The sequence below is a fragment of the Epinephelus moara genome, chromosome 13 (genome assembly GCF_006386435.1).
Source record: "Epinephelus moara isolate mb chromosome 13, YSFRI_EMoa_1.0, whole genome shotgun sequence".
Lineage (NCBI taxonomy): Eukaryota > Metazoa > Chordata > Actinopteri > Perciformes > Serranidae > Epinephelus > Epinephelus moara.
The window spans coordinates 34509280-34525866 of record NC_065518.1 but is presented as its reverse complement, the minus strand read 5'-3'; the positions used below and the strand labels follow the sequence as shown (position 1 = coordinate 34525866).

The window sequence follows — 16587 nt, the reverse complement described above, 5'->3', positions numbered from 1 at the left end:
TAAATAATCATATGAATAAATACAGACATAAATAGATAATGAAACAATCAAATAGTGACAAAATCTTCTATAATATTTTAAATATTTCTTTAGTGTGAATTATGTTATTTCATCCTGCTTTATTAGTTAACTTAGGATCATTTTGATTTAGGTTTATCAGTTTGTAAATTCATTCACCTTTACAGTGGCATGCAAAAGTTTGGGCACCCACTTTCAAGATTTATTTTACTGTGAATAGTTAATTAAGTGATGTTCAAAAGGCATGAAGTTAAAGATTTAACATGACTGTCAACATTTTAAGCAAGATCAGAGTATTATTTTTGTTTTATGCAATTTTAGAGTGAAAAAATGGAAAGGAGCACCATGCAAGAGTTTGGGCACCCCAAGACATTTGAGCTCTCAGACAGCTTGTACCAGGGTCTCAGACCATAATTAGCTTGTTAGGGCCCTGGCTTGTTCACAATCATCTTTAGGAAAGGCCAGGTGATGCAAATTGAAAAGCTTTATACATACTGACTCTTGAAACCTTGTCCCATCAATCAGCAGCCATGAGCTCCTTTAAACAGCTGCCTAGCACTCTGAAAACTAAAATAACTGATGCCCACAAAGCAGGAGAAGGCTATAAGAAGACAGCAAGGTGTTTTCAGGTAGCTGTTTCATCAGGTTGCAATGTAATTTAAGAAATGGCAGTTTTCTTCCAGTATCCTTTCCAGAATCTGTTTTAGTGCGGATTGTACCCAATTAATGTTTTTTCCATGCCGGTGTTCATGATATTGTGTTTTCTGTCAATCAAACCAAACAGAGCAGAGCCAGACTGAAGCAACAGGAGAGCGATGTCCAAAATGATTACATAGCTTGTTTTTCTCTGTGTGTGTAGATTGTGCTGCCACCTCATTTGGAGAGGATCAGGGAGAAGCTTGCAGAAAACATCCATGAACTGTGGGTGATGAACAAGATAGAATTGGGCTGGACCTACGGTGTGGTGAGTATCAGACAAACAGATCAATACTGTGTATAAAACATTGATTCTAAGCCCCTTTCAGGCACGTTCTGCTTAACATTGATCTGATGGCAATTTAACATGTTCCTCTGTTTGAATAAGCGCCCCAAATGCTTATATGTAAAAGTCATCACAGTTTGGCGGGTCGGACTTGTAACATTTTCGGGTCACTTTCAACGCACAACTCTGAACTGAATGCCATCAGATTAATGTAAAAGCTGCAAGAGGTTGAACATGCAGAGAGAGAAATTAAATGCGTGTCTTGTTCCACTAATTAAGAGCTGTTTTAACTTGCTCATGAGAGTGTAATCCTATGCTCAAAGAAAAAAAGATAAGTTAAACAATGAAAAATGTGATTGAGCTAATTAGTGAGATTCCTCTCATGTCCGATCAGTCTATATAAATCCTTTTTCCTGTTCACCGTGCCCGCTAAAGAAGTAAAAAGAAAAAAGCAGTTTGTTCAGCCACAGGAATAATCAGACCCACTGTCTCTTTCCTTGTATTTTAAACTTTTATGCTAACTTTGTGGATGACTAAATGAATATCAAGCTAAGCACTTTACATACAGCTTGTGAGCAAATAAGACTTAACAAGTCCAACTTAACATCCTGTCATTCAGTGCTTCGGTGCCTTTCAAAGAACTCAACATAATTATTTTTCTAACATGATTAAAATGCAGATAAAATGGATTTGAAATTAGGATTCATTAAAATAAAGGTCTGGTGGTACAGGGATGCAGTGGTTTGCATTGTCGCCTCACAACAAGAGGGTTCCTGGTTTGAACCGGGGGTGGGGCCCCTCCCGTGTGTGGAGTTGTGCATGTTCTACCCCGTGTCAGTGTAGGTTTTCTTCGGGTACTCCAGCTTTCTCCCACCGTCCAAAGACATGCAGGCTAGGTTCACTGGTGACTCTAAATTGGCTATAGGTGTGAATGTGAGTGTGGATGGTTGTCTGTCTCTCAGCTGGGACAGGCTGTGCCTATATTTGATTTTATTAATTAATAAAAATGAGGGCCTCGACAGAAAAATAGGTTGGGACATCTGTCAATCCAACCTTACTGTTTTCCAGCAGTAACATCACAACAGGTGCCAAATGCATCTTGTTCCTAAATGTGCTGTCATGTCTGAATGGGATAACAGAGCTGTCTGTGACAACCAGCGTTGTTATTGTAACTCAAAAAAGTACAGTACTTGTTACTTTAAAAAAGTAACACTTTACTTTGCTTTTTCTCCCTGTAGAAAATAATTTGTTACTACTCGTTACATGACTTTTGTGTTACTCTGCAACATAACCTGAGAAGCACTATCACATAGGTACTTGCAATGTAACAATAATATAATGTTAAACCTTACATGTTCCCATATATCAGCACAAAACAAGTTCAATAGGAGAATCACGACAGCACTGCAGTAGACTATAACTGCCTTAAAATAAAACTATATCAATATATAAGACAGTGCAAAAGGGGTTGGCCTTCCTAATACAACACTGTACAATTATTAATTGCCTCAAAATATACTGAACAAAAATTTAAACAGAAACTTTTGTTTTTGCTCCCATTTTCCACAGGTTCAAGTGAACGATCTAAGAATTACTAACCATCTCAAGACACACCTGTGTACTAATGATGTTTTTTATTCAGCATGTTGATATGCCACCCTTGTCAGGTGGATGGATTATCTTGAAAAAGGAGAAGTGCTCACTAACTCAGGTGGATGGATTATCTTGAAAAAGGAGAAGTGCTCACTAACACTGAATTTAACACCTTTTTTTTTCAGAATTTGAGAGAAATATATCTATATAGTGCATCAAAAGTCTTGCATCTTTAACTCCAACCTTTGAAAAATGGGAGCGAAAAACAAGTCTTGCATTTGATCTTTGTTATATATCCATCCATCCATTTTCTAACTGCTTATCCTCTTGAGGGTTGCGGGGTACACCTTGGACAGGTCACCAGACAGGGCTGACATGTAGAGACAGACAACCATTCACACTCACATTCACACCTACAGACAATTTAGAGTCACCAATTAACCTATCCCCAGTCTCCATGTCTCTGGACTGTGGGAGGAAGCCGGAGTACCCGGAAAAAACCCACGCTGACACGGGGAGAACATGCAAACTCCACAGAGGGCCTCCCACACCCGGGATCAAACCAGGAACCCTCTTGCTGTGAGGCGACAGTGCTAACCACCACACCACCATGCCGCCCCTTGTCATATATCACCAAGCCTAAATAACATAATACAAAAGACTATCCTTTCTAACACCATGTAATGATGACATACTTAAAAGGAAAAGAAGACATGTTGTAATGGGATATGAACTGCATTAAATGGACCAAACACACCCGCTTGAGTCGCTTGCTCACCAGTCCATGACTTTATAGCAGACTAGTCCAGCTTATTTGACGTGTTTATCACCAAAGCAGCAGTAATAGCTCATGAGGAGGAGCCTCTCAAATCCTGACATTGGGCGACATCACCTTTTAGAATTGTCACAGTTGCCTCTGTGAGATTCAGTTAATTTTCATTATCCACCACCACATGTGTTAAGCGACACCTTCCCAACAGGCTGAGGTTGCATGCTTATCTGGCAGAGCTTCAGCCCTCCAACTCAAGGTCATTACATCTTCCATTAAATCCAGAATTCTCCAGGCTCTGCAGTCACATCTACACCAGATCCAGGCAGTCAGTCATATCCAACTCTGTGGCTCACTCAGTGCTCAGTGCAGCTGCTGCTGTCTGGCTCAGACTGATACACCAGCACAGCCACAGCCCCAGAAGGGTTCTCACTTGTTGCCCAGTCAGATGCTGGGCCTGGTACTTCTCACAATAAGTTCAGACACTACACAACACATCCCAAGCAGTCAGTGCTGAAATCTTGAAGAGAGTGGAGCACTATGTGGATGTAACTCCAGTTGTTTAACTACATGCATCCAAGTGTCCCATTGTTCTGTGTCCTGAGATTAAAGGGGGCCAAGCAACAGGCTCTATAACTGTTCTAACCTTTGCTTTTTATACGTGCGTCTATGTGTGTTTCAGGTGCGAGATGATAACAAGCGGCAACACCCCTGTCTGGTGGAGTTCTCCAAGCTTCCTGAACAAGAACGAAGCTACAACTTACAGATGTCTCTGGAGACTCTCAAGTAATGCTTTAGCGCAGTGAGCAACATATTAAATGGCATTTAGATCAAATATTTATCTGTGACACTATTAAGCCCTGTGTTCATACTGTACATGACCGAAAGATTCTTTCTGTTGACAAGGCAGTAAACTCACCAAGTAAGTCTCCATGTAGTATGTAGGAGTATGGGTGATGATAACATGTTTGGGTCAATATCACACACCTGAACAATAGATTGCATGTTTGGTCATTTGTGTTTGTGTGTGTGTTGCAGAACTCTCCTGGCCTTAGGCTGCCATGTTGGCCTAGCAGATGAACATGCTGTAGAGAAAGTCAAGAGCATGAAACTGTCACCAACGTAAGTCACCTCAACCATCATTATTATAAAAAATAGAGTGGCGTGCAAAAGTTTGGGCACCCATGGTCAAAATGCCATTTACTGTGAGTAGTTAAGTACGTGGAAGATGAACATATCTGCAAAAGGCATGAAGTTAGAAATAGAATATATTTTCAACATTGTAAGCAAGATCAGTGTATTATTTTTGTTATGTACAATTTTAGAGTCAATAAAGGAAAGGAGCACCATGCAAAAGTTTGGGCACATTTGAACCACTTTGACATTTGAGCTCTCAGACAACTTTTACCAGGGTCTCAGACCTTCATTAGATTGTTAGAACTCTGGCTTCACAATCATCATTAGGAAAGGCCAGGTGATGCAAATTTCAGAGCTTTATACATATTCTGACTCCTGAAACCCTGTCCCATCAATCAGCAGCCATAGGCTCCTCTAAACAGCTGCCTAGCACTCTGAAAACTAAAATAACTGATGCCCAAAGCAGGAGAAGACTATAAGAAGATAGCAAAGTGTTTTCAGGTAGCTGTTTCTTCAGTTTGTAATGTAATTAAGAAATGGCAGTAAACAGGAACTGTGGAGGTCAAGTTGAGATCTGGAAGACCAAGTTGACTTTCCGTGACAGCTGCTCATAGGATTGTTAGAAAGGCAAATCAAAACGCTGTTTGACTGCAAAAGACCTGCAGGANTGTAATGTAATTAAGAAATGGCAGTAAACAGGAACTGTGGAGGTCAAGTTGAGATCTGGAAGACCAAGTACCTTTCAGTGACAGCTGCTCGTAGGGTTGTTAGAGAGGCTAATCAAAACGCTGTTTGACTGCAAAAGACCTGCAGGAAGATTTAGCAGACTCTGGAGTGGTGGTGCACTGTTCTACTGTGCAGTGACACCTGTACAAATATGACCTTCATGGAAGAGTTATCAGAGGAAAACCTTTCCTGTGTCCTCACCACAAAACTCAGCGTCAGAAGTTTGCAAAGGAACATCAAAACAAGCTTGATGTTGTTTGGACACAGGTCCTTTGGACTGATTAAGTTAAAAACGAACCTTTTAAAGGCAATGAGGGAAGGTGTGTTTGGAGAGAAAAAGGGTGTATAATTTCATAAAAAGAACCTGTCCAACTGTTAAACATGGGGGTGGATCGATCATGCTTTGGGCTTGTGTTGCAGCCAGTGGCACAGGAAACATTTCATGGGTAGAGGGAAGAATGGATTCAGTTAAATTTCAGCAAATTCTGAAAGCAAACATCACAGCATCTGTAAAAATACTGAAGATGAATAGAGGATGGCTTCTACAACAGGACATGCAAGACGGCCCAAGAATCTCACAGAACTAGAAGCCTTTTGCCGGAAGAATGGGCAAAAATCCCCCAAACAAGAATTGAAAGACTCATAGCTGGTTACAAAAAGCAATAAAACCTGTGATACTTGCCAAAGGGGGTGCTACTAAATACTGACCATGCTTCATGCCCTTTTCCTTTTTTGTTGTTTTGAAACTAAAAAAGATTAGATGAAGCAAAGCAAAAGATGATGAAATGTGTCATCTCTAATTTTATGCCTTTTGGAAATCAATTTATCCTCTACTCAGTTAACTACTTACAGTAAACAAAATTTTGAACAGAGGTGCCCAAATTTTTGCATGCAACTGTAAATAATGCACAGGATGCGGAATAATACTTACATGATGTAGTAATAAGATGATTGAGACAAGGGACATTTTATAAGGTGATGAATAAGGCAGAAACCGGAAAAAATGGTCTTGAAGAGCTCTTACACATGAATACATGAAGGTTATTGAGCAGCTGGCTAGCTAACAATTCAGTGATTCACATCTGTCTGTGCAGCTATGAGTTGTCCGGTGGTTATAAACCTGCTCCTTTGGACCTGAGTCACATCAAACTGACCTCCACCCAGGAGGCCATGGTGGACAAACTGGCTGAGAATGCACACAACGTCTGGGCAAGAGATCGCATCCGCCAGGGCTGGACCTATGGCATCCAACAGGTAGGAGACTGTGATGCATATTAAATACTTGGCTCTGTGTGTGGGTTTTTTAATGTGTTGACAGGGAGCAATGTGGTCTCCTTTGCTACTGTCAATAAATCCCTAGCTGTCCTGTGTGTTAGTGTTGTTGTTGTGTTAATTCATAAGGTCAATGACAGATCGCACAGTTCATCATTCATTATGACTGAGTTTGAGTCAAGTCTGAAGACCATAAAGGAGTAAAGTCTAAAGACTTACTTGCAGTAGTGAAATGTAGCTAAGTATGTCTACCCGAGACCAAGTACCACATTTAGTTGCTTGTGTCTCTTGCTTTTATACTCAACTTTATTTTATAGGGAAATATTGTACTTTTTACTCCACTACATTTTTGACACAACATTTTGATAAGTGATGCAATGTTTTGGACTATATGACTCAGCAGTTTATAAAGCACCTAAAATCAGCTTCACCTCAACCTGTAACAACATTAAAGTTGCGGTGGGCAGATGTTTGGAAAAGTCCAGCACAGTTTGAAAATACGCCCTCCTCTTTTAGGAATGAGCTATGCCATCTTAGTAGGGAGGAACCCTGAGCCTGAAAAGTCAAACTGAGGTGCACTATGTTAAACTAAGTGGGGGAAAAAACAGTAGCAACAAAAAGGCATATCAGTTGTAAGATGACACTGACAGCTGCATCTTTAAACAGGTAGCCCAGAATATACATAGGTTGCTTTTTTTCTTTCAGAGGCAATATCCCCATTTGATAATACTCTCAGCGTGTCAACACTGAGACAAGACCAAGACTTTGAGGAGTTGAGACTAAGTTAAGATCAAGACCAAGGCAGGTTGAGACCAAGTTGAGACCAAGTCCAGACCAGTTCGTCCCGTATTGCATTTAACAAGATAAAATGGGCAACATGCAAACCATAGACACTTCTCAAATTGAGCCAAGCAAAAAAAAAAAAATTGCCAAAGATGTGGCTAACATCTCCTCCCAGACAGCCACAGCTTTTTCTCCTTTGTCCTGCATTCACTTTCTTGGAGTATGTGGGAAGAGGAGAGCCCTTAACAGTAACAAAAATTAAAAACCAGAAATGAGTCAAGTTATTTGTTGCATCTGAAGCAGTCATGATCTTAACAATTAAATCAAACGATGCAGAGGGAATTTAATAATATCCCCACAGTTGTGGTCTTGTCCAGGCTTGAAATAAAATCCAGAGTCCTCTCTGTCTGAGATCAAAACAAGACCAAGTAAAAATGCAGTTGATTCCAAGATAAGACTGAAAGGTTCAAAAGGTGGTCTCGAGACCAAGATCAACTTTAATACTAAAACACCACTCTGAGTGGCTTGTGGATGTGGAACACTAACGATAAAATGCTTTACCCAGTTCATCCAGTTGGCTGACTAGAACCAGTGGTGATCTCCATACCCTAAGCAAGCTGATGTCTTGCAGTTTGTTTGCTGCTCCGTTACATCTTTAAGGGATTAACTTGTCTTGCCCATAGGCAGCTCAGTGATGGTAATAAGGGAGGGGTAAGCACTATTGTTTCACTTTCCCCACCCAGCACTGCTTTCCTTAAGTAATTGGTTATTGACTTTATATTCTCCTGGCCTTTGTCTCCCTTTAGGATGTGAAGAATCGTAGAAACCCTCGTCTGGTCCCCTATATCCTGCTGGATGAGAGAACCAAGAAGTCCAACAAAGACAGTCTGAGAGAGGCTGTTAGGACTTTGCTTGGATATGGATACAACCTGGAGGCTCCTGACCAGGACCACGGTACAATACATGCCTTTATTGAAAGGCTTCATTCTATGAGTTTTCATTCATTTTTAGGGGTATTTGTATATTTTACTCTTTGAGTGATAATGTACCCATGAGATTGCTGATTACATCGTCTACACCCCCCCCACCTTCTTTTTATCCAGCAGCTCAATCTGACCACAACAACGTATCTGCTGAGAGGTTCCGTATTTTCAGAGCAGAAAAAACCTACTGTGTTAATGCAGGAAAGTGGTACTTCGAGCTGGAGGTAAGAAGATGGATGATCAGAGCTATGGTAGTATTGCTCTGAAATATACATTACCGTTAAAAAGTTTGGAATCTCCTGCCAGAAAGCCTGACTGGGTTCAGAGAGATGGCTGAAGAGAGGAACATTCTACATTTCTGAGTGGTCTTTTGTGCTTTTAGGTTGTAGAAAGTCCTCCCTACAAATGAATGTTATTTGTATGAAGGGTTCTGGAAGCTTAGCATCAAAATGTGTGTAGATTTGAATAGGAAGAGGTTCCTGTGTCAGTGTCAAGTGCGCAATAATGCCTACAGCAAGCTGGAATTAACACGCAAGGTGTTGCTTTAACAAAGCTCTTCTTCAAACTTCAAAATAAAAAGGTTAGTCTTGGCTTAGCACTATTAGAATATCAACTGAACATACTACAGACTGGCAATTCACAGCTTGAACTTATTCATTCCAAAAACTAAGTAGACTGCAGAGGGCCCAAAGAAAAATGGGCTCACAAAAATACCCAGGGTCACTTGTGCTTTTCTGGACTAGCAAACAAATTCAAAATTGAAGGGTATTTGGGCAGTATTTTCCCCTATCATACAATCCTGAGGGAACATCAACTAAATCATTATTTGAATTATTTAATTCTTCTTTTTGGGGGGTAAAACTATTTTAAATGTACTTTTTAAATTTGGCGTTTGATTACACAATTGTATCTGTTAAAAGAGCTATTTCTAAAGGAAAAAAGAAAAACATCAGCATAGCAAGTGATTCCAAACTTTGAACAGTACTGTATGTTATGATGTTAAGTATTAGGATGTGACAAAGTATTTGGCTTAACCTAAGACCCTTCACAATGCCCTATTTTGATCTTAAGTGTACTGGTTAGTACTATGGCATGGATCGGTGATTAAAACCTTTCCTCAAATGTTGTTACTATTTCTCACTTGTTTCTTGGTCACAAAGACAATATATCTTGTTTAGTGTCAAATATGACAAAAGACCAACAGACTACAGGGTGTGGCTATTGCTCTCACACCAAGCTTTTACTGTTGTTTTACTGTTCCTAAACTTGATATTACCCCATTCATGCTTCTCTTCCAGGTATTAACAGCAGGAGAGATGAGGGTGGGCTGGGCCAGGCCCGGATGCCTCCCAGACCAGGAGCTGGGATCTGATGACCAGGCCTTTGTCTTTGATGGTTTCAAGGTGGCTGGGTTTTCCTGTGCTGTACACACTCCATTTGTTCAGTTTCTTGGCACTGCAGTGGTCCAAATTAGTCATAAATTGGATTTTTTTAAACGTTATTTTTAGGTCCAGCGTTGGCACCAGGGTAATGAGCATTTTGGGCGTGCCTGGCAGACAGGGGACGTGGTGGGTTGCATGGTGGATCTTAACGAACACACCATGATGTTCACACTTAATGGAGAAGTGCTGCTGGATGACTCTGGATCTGAGCTGGCCTTCAAGGACTTTGAAGTGGGTGAAGGTCAGTGCTGCGTTGTTGACGACACACACAACTTTAACACTGCACTGCTTTGTAGCCTTGACTAATAATGATCCCCATCATACTGAAGAACAGTTGGAACCTCTTCCTCTGCTTCTTTTAAAAACCCTTTAAAACAAGGCAAATGTCAATTATAGAAACAGGTCACTATGTGCTTGTTATTGTAAGTGTTGAAGCTTAGTATGTATCTTCACACCAGCTGACAACCTCCCAACCTCAGAGGATATCTCAGAGGATATTTCTGGATATATCAATTTCTCAATTGATTAGGTGAATACTGAGTTGCACAAATGATCCATTAAAAGGTTCCTCTATACATAGTGTCACAGGTAGTAATGCACAAAAAGCGTCATCTTAGTATTTGATTTTTTCTGTTGGTCTCCAGGTTTTATCCCAGTGTGCAGTCTTGGTTCGTGTCAAGTGGGAAGAATGAACTTCGGTAAAGACGTGAGCACCCTGAAGTACTTCACCATCTGTGGCCTGCAGGAAGGCTACGAACCGTTTGCTGTCAATATGAACCGAGACGTCACCATGTGGCTCAGCAAGAGGCTTCCTCAGTTTGTTCCTGTACCACCCAACCACCAGCACATAGAGGTGAGGGGAGTCATCTGTGGTACACCCTCACATCCCATTTAGCTAGCACCTGGTAGAATCTGCTGGGTTTTTTTTGGTAGAATTTCAGATGGCATTGACCTGAGACATGGACTGACATGCAATCCCTTCAGACACATTGTAAGACATTTCTAAATATGTTTTTGTCTTGTATGCTTTTTCCTCCAAAACTGTTCAATAGACTGCTGAAAAATGAGAGTACAGACAAAACTAATGTTGTTTTATTTTTTCCTCTGTTCTTAGGTGACAAGGATAGATGGGACAGTGGAGTCATGTCCTTGCCTAAAGGTCACCCAGAGGTCATTTGGCTCACAGAACAGTTACACTGACATTACTTTCTACAGACTGAGCATGCCCATAGAGTGTGCAGAATCCTTCTCCAGATCCCCAACGAATGATGGCCTCTTCTCACCAAAGAGGGTAACAGTGTCACAAACACACTGACATGTACTCATATATGTGTGTGTGTGTATATATGTTGACATTGACAGACAGATACTTTGTGTCTAAAACAAGTCCTAAATACAATTCATCTGTTTCCTCCACTGCCCCAGTGAAATTCATTGTATAGACTGAATCACAAAGTGTTTTTTTTGTTTGTTTTGTTTTTACAATTGGGTAGAAACCCCCCATGTCCAGTACATAAAATGAAACAGCACTGAGCAAACGCTGTCTCAATTGGCTAGTTTTTAGCCACTTAAAAGTCAGTCAGTTTAAGTTTACATCATAGTTAAATATTTTCATTGCTTTACCTTGCAGTCAGATAGCTCTTTCTGGTAAAGTCACCAGTTTCCACTCAGAAAACTTTATTTTATTTTGCAGATCATGGGAGGTGCTAATCTACCACTGCCTCAATCAGTTAGCATGTAAAGTAAATTGGAGAAAAAAAATCACTAACACTATTAATGAAGAACTCATCTATAGTACATTATGAGGGCATTCATGGTGAAATATAATGCATTCATATTGCTTTATGGCTGCACTATGGCTATTAACATACATTAGGCTTACTAATGCTCTATATCAACAGTCATAAAACATTGTAGATGTGACAGTAAATTCAAGCAATTTCAAGTGTGTAATGGATGCTCTTGACTAGTCATTAACTAAAAGTTGACTGATGGGGCTTATGATGCATTATGAATACCTATACTCACCTAAACAATCAAGGCTTTATAGTATGCTATAATAGTCCATGCAGTATTATAAGTAAATACAAGTAGGTGAAGTACATTGCATCTGTAATCCTGCATGCTTCATTATGATGTTTCTTTGTTGGCCTGGTAAATAAGGTGTAATGCATTTTCATGCACTTAAAAGAATCTGTGGTGCATCATAAGTTATTCATGCCTACTATGCATTAAATACTTTGAAAAGACTTGTAAATGTCAAAACTGAAATGAAATGGCCTAGGTCTAGGCACTCTTAGACTTGCATAGTCTAGAAATATATCATGAAATGCTCTTTAGACTACAATAATACACAAAATATATTATTATTCCCAAAATAATATTTTATTTAGATCGTAATCAAAATATATTCAACCATTTCAACCATGATTTTTGCTTTAAATCCAAAATGGGTCTTGTGTCTACAAAGTAATAGACTATATGCCACATAGGCAAGTCCTAGTTTGTGGTTTTCACTTGTGCAGTCACTCTGAGCTGAATGCAGGTTCACTTGTGAAGGCCCTGCAAGTCAGAGTGGCTTTGAATGAATGCCCATCTCCAGAATGCTACCTCTAAACCCACCATAATGCAGGATATCACATCTACCCCATCCAAAATTTTCTGGGGGAGGACCACCAGACCCCCACTATACCACCATTGTCTCTCTCTGTATGGTATTTGTATGTAAGATATTAGGCCCTATCCATCTCCAGCAGGGGCCCCAAAAATCTGTTAGGATGCGGGGGATCAGGATCTACCAAATCAGTTGACAAACAAAAATTTTATGTGTTGGCTTAAACAACAAAATTGTGGTCGGCCCTGCTGAATCTCACGCCAAGGTTTTTTGAAAAGTTGGCAACCCTGCTTATACTTGTAAACCATCTGACATCTAAAGACAATGTGTCATAAGTCATAAGTATTTAGTCACAGAACAAGACTTTGCAAAGATTGGGGATCTTTCAGGATCACTACTGGCAGGATTGCTAGCTTCAAAAAGGAAAAAATAGGACAGAAATTGTTGTTGGCCTTTGTAATCTCCAGTGGGTAACTGTTATGTTATAACTATCTCGCTAACACTGTCCCATCCCAAACAGTGCTTCTTGTGAGCTAACATTAGCTACTGGGAAGTTTGCTATTAGTCCACGAGCTAACTATACATTTCAGCTGAAGATTGTAAGCTTACCTCATAAATTATTATTTTTAAGCTAGCAGTCTTCAGCTGAAACATACGTTTAGCTGGTATACTACTAGCAAATACTGGGGATTTTGAGGGCTGCAGCAATTTCTGTCCAGTTCTTTCCTTCCCAATGCTATCGTTGTACAAATGGGAGGACAGGTCAAAGAGGCAGCCTTGTACAACTTCTTTCTCCTCCTTTTCAACAGTACAAGAAAATAGACAAAGTCACGTACAGTCAGTTTCCCAAGCATGTCCTGTCCTACTGAACTGCGACTGGCTGATACAACTGTACTGTCATGTGTTTTTTTTACTTTGGTTGAAGTGCCATCATGATATCTTGCATGATTTATGGGTGTGACGGACATTATCTTGCCAGAAGTTTCACCCGTAATCATTTCTACAGTAGCGCCCTCAGGATCAAGGTGGATACAGTCTATGATTTAGCCACATTTCTCTTGAACTGTCACGGTCCGGGGTTTTTGTTTGTAGTTTTTGTTGGTAGTCATTTATCTTTGTTTTCTGGGTTTTGAGTTTCTGTTTGTTGTGTTTTGGTGTTGTTCATTCATGTTTGACCTCCTGTTTTATTTTGTAGCTTCATTCCTCATGTGTAGTGTCTGGTTTTACTTCCTGCCTCTGCCTTTGTGATTATTGTCTGCCAGGTCCTGATTTGTTTTACCTGTTAATCATCAACCCTGCTATCACCTGTCCCTCGTTATATCTCTGCTCTCCTTATAAATTTAGCCCTTGTGCTCCCTTTTTCTTTTGTCAGTCTGTCTGTGTTGGTCCCTTGTTGAATTCCCTCTTTGTGTTCCTTGTTCCAGTACAGGTTTGTTTATGGTCCTGCTGTCTCTCTCGTTTTGTTGCCTGCCTGTTTTTGTCTTTGTCTGGTATCAGTTTTATTTCATTAAAGCTCTCTTTTTGTTGATTTTACCTGCCTGCCTGACGTACTGAATGTGAGTCCTGTTTTTAACTGTGAATTGTGACATGTAAAGTTACTGTGGAAAAGAAGGAGCTGTGGAGTGAACAAGACTGCCTCTTTGAAATGTCCTCCCATTTGTACCATGAAAGCGTGAAGAAGGAAGAAAGTGGACAGCTCTCAAAATCCCTGGTAAGTATGTTATAGCTAGCTAGCGAACCGCTGTAGGGGCTACTTGTAAGCTAGCATTAGCTACTGGAATGTTTGCTAGTAGACTGCTAGCTTCAAAAATCACACGTTATCATATAACTATGTAGAGATATAGATGGATATGGCTAGACGTCTTTAGCTGAAATGTACAGTTAGGTCATGGACTAATAGCACGCATTCCAGTTGCTAAGAAGTTAGCTAAGAAGTAACCCTGTTTGGGATGGGAACAGTGGTTAGCTTGCTAGCTAGTTACAGCATATGGCATCCTTACTGGGGATTTTGAGGGCTGCAACAGTTTCTCTCCACTTTATTCCATTTGTAAGTTGGCAATCTTGGAAATAGTGACCCTGCAGGATGCCCAGTCTTTGCAAAATCTGATTCTGTGACTAGAAGCTTGCTAACTTACGACAAATTGTCTTCAATTGTGAGAAGTGCCAGACTTTAAAGTTTTTTCAAAAGTCTTTTAAAACTATCCCAATATATGGTAGGCATTAATCGGTTATTATGCAGCATTAATTCTTTATGCATGAAAATGCATTACACTTTACCACCAACAATGAAATGTTAAGATGAGGCATGCGTTATTATAGGTGCATCTTCACTTCACTTAACACGTACAGTGATAACTTATGATACTGCATGGACTATTATTACATATTATGAGTCCTTGCAACAGTTGATTATTGATTAATGTGTAGAGATGTTCATAATGCATTAGAAGCCCCATCAATCAACCTCTAGTGTAACTAGCCAGAACATTGACACTTGTCACTTGTAATTCACTATAAGTCACATCGATAATGTTTTATGACTGTTGATAGATAGATTTGGTTTATCAAAGACCCAGCAATGCAACAGTACATGAAATAAGCACAACAGAAATATCCCATAGGTTGGAGCACCGTTTTTAACTATATATCTTTAAACCTTTAGGTGACAGCTAAAATGACACCAGCAGTCAACAAGTTTGCTGATTTCATATATCTCTGCAATTCACAACAATTGGGAACCTCTCCACATCACCATTTACCGCTCACATTCAGCTGAAGGTGTTAACTGTACGGTTGTGTTTATGATTGAAAATATGTGTGGTGTGTTCACTGTCTGTTTCTAGCAGGAGCTGGAGGACTTTGAAACTGTGTCAGACTTTGAGGTCCTGATGAAGTCTTCTCACGGTCACAATGGTCCCAATGGACCTGAGAGAGATGAATTCAACAACCACAAAGATTATAACCAGGAGAAGCCCTCCAAGCTCAAGCAACGGTAACCCTCTGATTTCTCAACGCAGCTTTTGCACTTTAGTATTTTGTACCTTTTTGTCATTGTGTATTGTGTTTTTTGAACTTGATGTGGCTTAATCAACCATCTAATCCACCAGGTTCATGTTAAAGAGAAACAAGCCAGATAACAGCTGTCCATCATCTGCTCGCGTGTCAGAGGAAGTGATGGCTGATGACAGAGATGAATATGAATTCCTCATGCAAGCTTCTACTGTAAGATAATAGATACACAAAATAAAAATTACAAAAAACTCACGTGATGTAATGTACATGTTACTGATGGCAAGTAGCTCCCCACTCTAAGAGCGCACGTAACACTAAAAATGCACAAGATGATTTGGGAATTAATAAAATAATATTTTGGCAAATTATGTTTATTCCCTGTACCTGAGAGAGGTGTTTACCCAAGGGGTCTTAATTACATACATTGAATTAGTGTTTCATAATACAGGTGTTGTGACGAAAGATTGCACCCTTCTTTTTGTACAGCACTACTATTCTGTGCGGATCTTTCCTGGTCAGGAGCCCAGCAGTGTTTGGGTGGGCTGGGTAACCTCTGACTTTCATCAGTATGACCCAGGCTTTGAGCTGCACAACGTCCGAACTGTCACTGTTACCCTGGGAGATGAGAAGGGCAAAGTTCATGAGAGGTTAGTCGAGTTGCAGCCAGCCCATTGCTTGCCCATAGAACACACACACACACACCCACACACACACACATACAATATATATATATATGTAGTGTGTGTGTGTGTGTGTGTGTGTGTGTGTGTGTGTTTTCTAGTGTAAAGCACAGTGACTGTTACATGGTGTACAATGGCCTCATTTTATTAGCTGGAGGCAAAACACAACTTGGCACCACGGGGCTGTGGGCTACAAAGACAAAATGCCGTCTTGTTGTGTTACTGGGAACCAGAACAGAAGGAGTCATGGCTCAAAACTTAAATTTTATTGCATACCAGCCGCCACTGCCCGTCAACAAAAATAATTTGTGTGGGGTTATCATGTCCACCTAATCAGAAATTTGGGAGGTATTACGAGGAATATTGGATGCTAACTTCTTAGGGCATTACCTAATGTTAGCTTTGGTAGCAAAACAAATTGGAGGAAACCGTTGAAGTGTCATCCTCCTTTGTAAGATTGTCATAGTAATCAATCACAAAGCCAGCCATCCCAATTCTGTCAAATCATCCATCCACAGATAAGAGTGAGAGCATATGGGCGACCAGTCTGGTCCCATTGGTCAGTGTTTACCTTTT

The 16587-nt window shown here is 40.2% G+C and overlaps 1 protein-coding gene across 1 annotated transcript in view; it reads left to right on the top strand.

Moving 5' to 3' along the window:
• Positions 1 to 16587, top strand: part of ryr2a (ryanodine receptor 2a (cardiac)) — a 255585-nt gene that overhangs the window by 129453 nt on the left and 109545 nt on the right. Inside the window, exons 21-33 of the mRNA XM_050060332.1 lie at positions 878 to 982; positions 4045 to 4148; positions 4401 to 4484; positions 6320 to 6479; positions 8087 to 8234; positions 8384 to 8487; positions 9562 to 9666; positions 9772 to 9946; positions 10350 to 10558; positions 10820 to 10996; positions 15166 to 15311; positions 15427 to 15541; positions 15818 to 15978. Of these exons, the coding sequence (XP_049916289.1) occupies positions 878 to 982; positions 4045 to 4148; positions 4401 to 4484; positions 6320 to 6479; positions 8087 to 8234; positions 8384 to 8487; positions 9562 to 9666; positions 9772 to 9946; positions 10350 to 10558; positions 10820 to 10996; positions 15166 to 15311; positions 15427 to 15541; positions 15818 to 15978 (1793 nt within the window). The remainder of the gene's footprint in view (positions 1 to 877; positions 983 to 4044; positions 4149 to 4400; positions 4485 to 6319; positions 6480 to 8086; positions 8235 to 8383; positions 8488 to 9561; positions 9667 to 9771; positions 9947 to 10349; positions 10559 to 10819; positions 10997 to 15165; positions 15312 to 15426; positions 15542 to 15817; positions 15979 to 16587) is intronic.